This window comes from Clupea harengus, chromosome 18, assembly GCF_900700415.2.
Source record: "Clupea harengus chromosome 18, Ch_v2.0.2, whole genome shotgun sequence".
Taxonomy (NCBI): Eukaryota; Metazoa; Chordata; class Actinopteri; order Clupeiformes; family Clupeidae; genus Clupea; species Clupea harengus.
Genome location: NC_045169.1, coordinates 21,944,170 through 21,953,067, shown reverse-complemented (window position 1 = coordinate 21,953,067; position 8,898 = coordinate 21,944,170). Strand labels below are relative to the sequence as shown.

At 41.4% G+C, this 8,898-nt stretch overlaps 1 protein-coding gene across 1 annotated transcript; it reads left to right on the top strand.

The window, feature by feature from the left end:
• The first annotated feature begins 4,230 nt into the window (after nt 1-4,230).
• Nucleotides 4,231-6,023, top strand: LOC105903115 (doublesex- and mab-3-related transcription factor A1). The gene is made up of 2 exons (XM_012830816.3): nt 4,231-5,022; nt 5,194-6,023. Exons 1-2 carry the CDS (start codon nt 4,524-4,526, stop codon nt 6,021-6,023), a joined length of 1,329 nt encoding a protein of 442 aa, XP_012686270.1. The 5' UTR covers nt 4,231-4,523.
• The last annotated feature ends 2,875 nt before the right edge of the window (nt 6,024-8,898 follow it).

Here is an 8,898-nt window from a genome sequence, read left to right as displayed (position 1 = left end):
AATTTGTTTCCAAATGGTTTTTTAACAATTCTTATGGCTTATTGTGGGACAAAGCTATGTGGGATGTGTTTCCACCAGCTGGTGGCGCTAGAGAGCATTCTGTCTCTCAGACATCCTCACTGCTTCACTCGCCTCTCCTCTCCTCTTTGCTCCATTGCAATCTGTTTTGCCATCTGGATCTGCATCGTGTTTCTCTCATTCGATCTACTCCTGTTTGTAGTCATGACTGGTCTCCTGTTGGCAGTGGCTGTTGTTGCATCAGTCCTTACATGTGTGCTAACTGCTAGAGCATCATGTTCCAGTGGGACAGGCCTACATGTGCTTGCAGTGGCAATGGGAACTCTTTGGTTCATAAACGTTCCATTCACTGTATGGTTTTGTGTATTTTTCTTTCATCCATGGAGCGGTTTCTTTCAGATTGGCTCTCTGTGTTTCTGCGTTATGAGTTTTCGGGTGGTTGCAGACTCTCTGCTCTGTGTGCTAGTCTGCAGGGGTATCCCACGCACAGAGGCACCCACAGGCATAGAGCTCAACACTGTCCAGACATCAGACTGAGCACAGAGGCACCCACAGGCATAGAGCTCAACACTGTTCAGACATCAGATTGAGCTGAGATTCTTGCTATTTCTCTTGTATTTCTCTTGTGCCTTTGAGTCGTAAAATATGCTTGATGCAAATTTATGAAACAAATGTTATTTTTTACTGGTTTGTTGTCTTTTTCATTTTTCTGTCTCTCTCTCTGTCTTGATAATATGAAATGTAAATATGATGTACTTTTAATAAAAAATGATTTGGCATCTAACAAATCCAGTAACACCGAGAAATGTAAAACTCTGACTATAATCAAGTATGTATGTGTGGTTATCACAGGCATTTGTTTCTTAAGTGCTGACCTTTCTGGCTTTGTACTTGTGCTTAAAGCTTTAGTGTACGTAAGCAGAAGCTGGAAAGAAAGACTAGGTGTAGTTCTTGTGCTTAAAGCTTTAGCGTACGTAAGTAGAAGCTGGAAAGAAAGACCACGATCTGGAACATTGTAGATGCAAACGTTGGATGATGTAAAGAGAGCCAACACAGACAGGCAGCTTCGGTGTTGTACCCTGCTGCTCAGGTTCTATGGTTGGGTAGGTATGGAAACAGACAGTGCATGTTCTACTGTGAAGGAAGGCCTTTATGGATAAATAGCATAAAGCTACTTTTAATGGGCAACTGTACCATGTTCATGTGACGTACTTTGCATTAAATATTGTTTGGTATATAAACACATCTTCTGTCCTTCATAACGCCTTCTGTCCTTGACTACAACCAACACAACACCCAACACAATAGATTTCAAAGCTAACTAGCAATGTAATAATAAATACAATATAGAAATGACCCTGCCCTCTGGAAACATATTCACTGATCTTGACAAAACATGTATTGGATTAGAATTGTGGACTATATCTTTAACCCTTCAGTTACAATGCAAAGTGGGCCACCTGTTCACCCTAGTATGAATACTTACGTAAATGAGTATTTCAGTCTTTTATTTTTAATACATTAACAAAAGATGTGTAGATTGAAGAGAAAAAAATTATTTAATCAATGTTTTTATTTATTTTTATTGAAAGATTTGTTTTGGGGCTTATATTCAGATAGGACAGTGAAGGTTTTGGACAGGAAATGAGATGGAAAGAAAAGGTGGGGAGTGGGATCAGGGAATGACAGCGAATTCGGATTCGGCGTTAAAGCCCGTATACGGTTGGGGCTACTGCTTGCACCACAGTGCTACTTGTCCACAAACTGGCCAGAGATGAGAACTGCTTCAGCCAAGCTGACCTGTGACCAGATTGTCTTTGTGGGGTTAAAGGTTCAGTCCGCAATACCAGCAAAACTTTGCTGATATTTGAGCTCCACAGCCAATCAAATTCCACCCCTCCCTTCTATGCTCCTGAAGCAAGAACCTGCCTAGCTGGAACAGCGAATGGCTTCGTCCAAGACACTTTGTTTGTCTTCCATGTACAGAGCCAGGACTGTGTGCGAACACCTGAGTTTACCTGAGTAAGGACCGTGTATGAGCACCTGAGTCTTTTTGAGTGCACACACAGAACGGACAGGCAGGGGACCATGAAGAACATCTCGCTGTATTGAGATCTGGAATCATGGACTATGCCTTTAAATTTAATTGAAATGGTTTTATTCTAGTGTGAAACACAGATACATCAAGATCGGCAAAGAGTGGGTGCAGAGTGGGTCATGTGACATCTGTGTTTCCTTCAGTGATTTCCTGTTTTGAAAAGTTTAATATCTTGCAATGCCAGTCACATCCCAGTGTGTCTATAAACAAGTGTAATGTCTTGCGCTTCTGAGATACTGCAAGAACAACGGGGGAGGTATTTGTTGGTTGAAGGTACTCATTCTGAAAATAACAACAATGGCAAAAAACAAACAAACAAACACTTCTTTGATACTCACACATCTTTACCTTTCTGTAATGGCATTGCCTCTGTGTCATATACATGAATGGCATAGCCTCTGTGTCGTATACATGAATGGCATAACCTCTGTGTCATATACATGAATGGCATTGTCTCTGTGTCATATACATGAATGACATTGCCTCTGTGTCATATACATGAATGACATTGCCTCTGTGTCATATACATGAATGTCGTGCACGTGGCTCATTGGCTATGGCTTATTGAGTTGGGTTGATCTGTTATCTTCTTCTTTTCCTTCTGTGACATCATGCAGCATGAAGATTCCAAAAAGCAATGTTCTGTGACACACATAAATACATACATACATACATATCAGAATCAGAATCAGAATCAGAATACACATACACACACACACACACACACACACACACACACATACATACACACATACACACATACACACATACACACATACACACATGCATACATACATACATACATACATACATACATACATACATACATACATACATACATACACACATACACTTACTTATTTTTACTGATGACATGTAATAGAAAAATAAATGTAAAATAATTATTTTTTCTTTTTTTAGAACTGAAATATACGTCATGGCCTGACTTATTTCACTATACATTCTAACATATCATTTGAACTCACAGAAAAACTCTAAGACAACCAAGAGATGCCTTTGTTATTATTTAACACTTTAATCTGATATGAGCACTAGTCATTACAGATGAAAGAGGAAACCATGCAATTACGGCTCACAGGGTGAAGAGTGAATAGTAGTTTGACAAAACTCCCATCCTAAACAATGTACCACTGAAAGCCACTCTGCTGTTCAATACAATGTGTTCGGTACAAAACAGCAAAGCCAAGCTGTTTGGTGAAACTTAATACAAGCCCAATCAAAAAGGAAACCTTCCTTCACCAGTCATTAGCAACAGTGAGGGTGTTAGTTAACAGATGGAGCATTGTGTGGCGAACAGAAGCAAAAGAGAGAGACTGGTTTTAGTTAATTACAGACCTTGCTGGGATTTTGTCACGGCATACTGAAGGGTTTCAAGTGTTGGCCTGTTTGTTGCAGCAGTATTTTAATTTAAAATCAATATTCACCATAATATTTTCTAAGTGAAGCATATTAAAAGTGAAATCAAGAATGGTGACAGTAGATTAGACAGATAGCTCTCACCTACTCTTCCTTCAGTGGGAAGTTAGACTGCAGATCGTCTGACATTTAGAACTTTCTTTCTGATCTGTGACATTTCTGCTGGATAGGTAATTTACTGGTGCAGTGGAAAAGAAAATATTTAATTTGTGACCATGACAAGAGACAGCTAGACTGGCAGCACCCTCATTTTGGGATGAAATTGTGCTTTTAATGTTGACGGAGAGATGGAAAACAAAAAGGTCTGACCCAATTACGCTTATGGCAATTTCCTTTAGAAATCACTGGGGTCGGTTGCCGTTGTCTTTAGTTGGGAATGGGGCATGCAATGGCAGGTCCGCACATCTGAACTTTGATTACATACGCCCCCTAGTGGTGAGATTAAACAACAACTGTCGCAGCGCGGCTAAAGGCATTCTACTGTTTCTGAGAAACAGGTTTGGCCTTACTGTCTTTACAGAGACACTAATTTGTGCCGGGACACAACATGATGTAATAAATGGTAAAAATAAGGCCAGGCAAAAAAAAACTGCATTTAAAACCTTGAAAAAAAATGACCATGTGACAGTACGTTTTTATTTGTATTAGTTTATCATTTACTTGGCTACTCGGTTTTCTGTGGGAACATTTTATTTTAATTAATATACAAACAAACAAACAAACTAACTAACTAGATGCATAGGCCTTTGCCGCGCACAGCAGGACAGGGAGTAATTCAAAGTGTGAATGGAAGGGGAGTGTCTTTGGTGTTCAATTTCACCCCATGCCACCTCGAGGTGGAGTGTTCTCCACTTTTAAGCATCACCGTGACACTTCGCTCTTCACTGACAGACGAGCCACATCTCGGAGAGTACCACTGAAGACAAGTGTAGAGAGACAAGTGTAGGGCTTGTCACTAAACTTAAACGAAATGGATGGCAGCAGAAGGCAACTCGATTTGTCCGGTCATGCCCCTTCTCCTCTCTCAGTCCGTCTACAGGTGCCTGCCTCACTTCTTCGTCCACCGCCCCTCTTTCTCCGGGCGGCCGCGGCGGCTGCAGCTTGCAACTCCTCGCTGGAGAGAGGGTATCCCCGGACTCCCAAGTGCGCCCGGTGTCGAAACCATGGCGTAGTGTCGGCGCTGAAAGGACACAAGCGCTTCTGCCGCTGGAGGGACTGCGTGTGCGCCAAGTGCACTCTCATCGCCGAGAGACAGCGGGTGATGGCCGCGCAGGTGGCTCTGCGCAGGCAACAGGCACAGGAGGAGAGTGAGGCGCGGGAGCTACAGTTCATGTATGCCAGCCCAGGGGCGACCGAGAACGCAGTCACCCTCACCTCGCCAGCTGTCGGTTCAGGTGCTCCAGGCCTGACTGCTGCAACACCAAGACCAGCCTCATTTGACCCCTTTGGAAATGGTGACCACAAAGACGGTATGTTTTTTCACTAAAATCATAGGTTAAAGTCCATAGTCATACAATGCAATAGTTATTTTGTACTAGCAGTCAAGCGTGCAAAGGCTAATGATTAATGGAAAACTACATGATAGCTTAATTACAAATGTTACGACGATGTCTTACAACCTGTTGTCTTTCTTTTTACAGATGAGAAGTTGATTAAATATAATTTTTGCAACGGATTTATGGGCCGATCCCTTTTTGCTCCCCGTCACTCTATGCTGCCCTCTCTGATCGAGAGGGATTACACCTGTGGGGGCCGGGAGAAAACGCAACAAGATTTTGACAAAACCAGTGGAAGTCCCTCACCAGGGTTCGACCACAGATCTGATCATTCTGCCAGTCCACGGTCACAGTCATCTTCTGATCCAGAATCTGGCTGCGAATCGGAAAAACCCAAGGAGTGTACCTCCTATGAATTAAGCGGGACAAGTGCCATGGAAAAAAACAGGGACCCTATCAACGTAATGATGAAGATCTTCCCTCATTTACAGCGCGACACTTTGGAGACGGTGCTGAAAACCTGCACGGGGGACATAGTCAAAGCCATCGAGATGCTCCTAAACTCGAAGGAGAATAAATGCTCCCCAGAGAGCAGTGGATTGGCTAAACCAGACAACTCCAGTGCCCAGAGGCCATCCACAATCCGACCCCTAGGCGCAGCTTTTGGCGGTTTCGGCACCAAATCCGCTTTCTCTCCGCTCCAAACTACGGCGACAGGCGCAGTCGGGAACGACGGCGTGTATCTGAATCCGCGCTTTGGCATCTCCCCACTCCGTTTGGCTTACTCCACAGCAGGTGCAGGATTACCGAACTTTATGTCACCTTACGTGAGCTCGGGGCTTCTGCCTGGTTTCCCATTTCGACCGCCACTGGACTATTCCTTCCCCGGCATGATTCGTGACATCTCTTGTCTTCAAGCCAAAGATGCTTTCCCCAATGCCAGCATTTATTCCCATCTCAACAACGAAAAATGAGATGTACTTTTTTAAAAAAGACTTTAAAATGATATTTTTGTACAGTTATGTTTTTCATTCACAGTTTTTACTTTGTTGCATTTTCGATATGTTTATTAGGCCTGTAGCCTACTGTGCCTCTTTCAAATACAGCCGTATCTTTACGACTTACCTTTACTTAGAAAATATTGTAACTAATGTACATAAAGTTATTTTCACATTTTTTAAATAAATACGAAAAAGAAAAATGGTTTGTTCTGTCTTCATATATGCATGTGTGGCGGCGGGTGACTTGACAGACTAAGAGAGAGTCAGTGTCTTATTGAAAGATATTTCTTTGCGCGTATACCTGAGAAAGCTCAAAATATTAACTTCTTCTGTTTGAGGTGAAGCGATTCAAAGATGTTTGACAGTGGGTGAAATATTTCTTGACTACTTGAGGATAGCTGAATGGGTACATTATGGAACCTTGAAGGAGCGCAAATGTATCGGCCCTTTGATAGAGTTACATAGATACGTGAACTTGAAAGTAGGCATAAAAACGGCGGTGTGTGAATCAACACTGGACTTAAAGAGAGTGATATGGCACTACACCTTCTCTCTGTGGGTCATTAAATCCAGTGCAAAGTAGTCTGCAACAACAATAACTTATCTGTGTTTAAAATCATTGACTAAGATACACTATAAAGACTGAGTTCTAAATGGCTAACAGGCATTTAGACGGGTTATTGGTTAGGCCAACAGCAAACTATGGCTGCCTTTTCTTGGTTCATCCAACACCATACAGTCAAAGTACTGGACCTCATAGATAACATACATTTTTTAGCCTATGTCAAATATCAATTAAAATCACGATTTCTCCTTAATGTGGCTGATAGAATGAGATAGAGAGGCTGATAGACAAGGCTTAAGAAAGACATTTGTTCTCAGGTTTGTATACATGCATAGGTTCATACAGGAAGACACTAATTGTTTTGACACTACTAGAAAAGTGCTTTCTAGTCCAGGTAAATAAATCAACAATAAACATACACATGAATAACATATAAAGCAAATACAAGTGAAGAGAATAAAAGGCAAAATAGCGATGCAATATTAAAAACAAGACATGATAAATGAACAAAAAAGTCAATGAATATAAGAAATAAAAAAAGGCCCAAAAACTAAAATGAAAACATCTAAGACAAACAAATGAACATGATAGATGAAAATGGGTCAGAAGAAAAGGGAATAAAAAAAAAACATAAAAAAAAAAATCAGAATTACAAGTGAACTTGACCAAAAAAGATAGAACAACCTCAGACTGAATTAGAATGCAACGAAAAGTGTGACGTGGTTAAAACCCAGGGAGAGCCAGTATTTACAAGCAAGTTTTTAGTCTGGTTTTAAGAGTCTCCAAGCAGGCAGTAGCCCTCACATAAAATGGTGGGCTAATCCATAGTTTAGGACTTATTGCAGTAGAAGCTTAATCACCCTTTGATTTAAAATTAGGCCGAGGTAACACCAATAGCATCTCATCTGAGGACCTTGATGGAACATATGGGATCAGGAGGCCTGAAATATGAGCTGGAGCAAGCAAGGCCATTCACAGCCTTAAAATAAAACTGTAAAATCTATCCTGATATAGCCCAGCCAGTGTTGTTGTTGTTGTTGTTGTTGTTGTTGTTGTTGTTGGCCTTCTCACTCCCTATTGGAGCATAGGCCATCGATAGCCAGTTTCCACCGGATTTGGTATCCACTTGTTCTCGATGTTTCAGTAATTCAGTAAATCCACTGAGCGAGGGATTGGCCCACCCAGCCATGTAAGCCCAACCCATGTAGCCCAGCTGCAAACAGGTGTGATGTGCTCAGACTTGTTTAAAAGTCTAGCTGCCACGTTTTGGACTACTTGTAGCTTGGAGAGTGATGCCTGGCCCGTAGTGTATAGTGCATTGCAGTAATCCAGTGTGGAAGATATAGAAGATATGCATGGAACACCTTTTAAGTCTTTTGGGGAAAGGAAATAGTTTACTTTTTAGTTAGCAATTAGCAAATATTTTTAGCTGATAAAATGAAGCACTAACCACATAATTTGTCTGCTTATTAAATGTTATTTAATATATATGTTATTAAATCCGAGTCAAAGTACCGCAAGATTCTTCACAACTGGCTTTTTGTATGATGTGAGCGGACCAAGTACACTGCTAATGCCAACCACTTTGAGGAAGCTATTTCCAATCCAGTATCTGAATCAGGGCAAAAAAGGTCAAAAAAGGCCCGTAGGTCAATCTGAGTATCATCGGCGTAGCAGTGAGAAAAGATCCTGTGCGTTCTGAGTATTAGGTCAAGGGGCAATAAATGGAGTGAGAACAGAAGGGGGGCTATAGAATTGAACCCTTTGGGACTCCACATGAGAGGGTGGCAACATTTGAAGAGATGCCATCAGAATCAGAATCAGAATTGTTTTTAATGCCAAGTAAGTTTACATATACAAGGAATTTTCTTTGGCATTTTGGTGCATAACAATAAACATAGTAAGTACTGCAAGGCGAGAAACATAAGAAAACAACATATAAAATTTAGTACTATAGAATATCAGTACTGACCACAAAGGTCCTAGGAGGCAGACCACTGAAGTGCGGCTCCCTTAACACCAACATCTCTCTCTCTCTCTCTCTCTCTCTCTCGCTCTCTCAGACACACGCACACACAAACACACACACATACATGTCCTTTTTTGTTGGCGTCGTACTTAAAGCATTCTGGATGAATATAATCAGCGTATCCATTATAAAGGCTACATTAGTTTGCACACGGTATACTGTTTTGATACTATAGCTTTAAAAGGGAACCCTAGAAACCGTAAATAATGACGTACTTAACACCACGTGGTCCCGACACAGGAAGCGCCAAAACA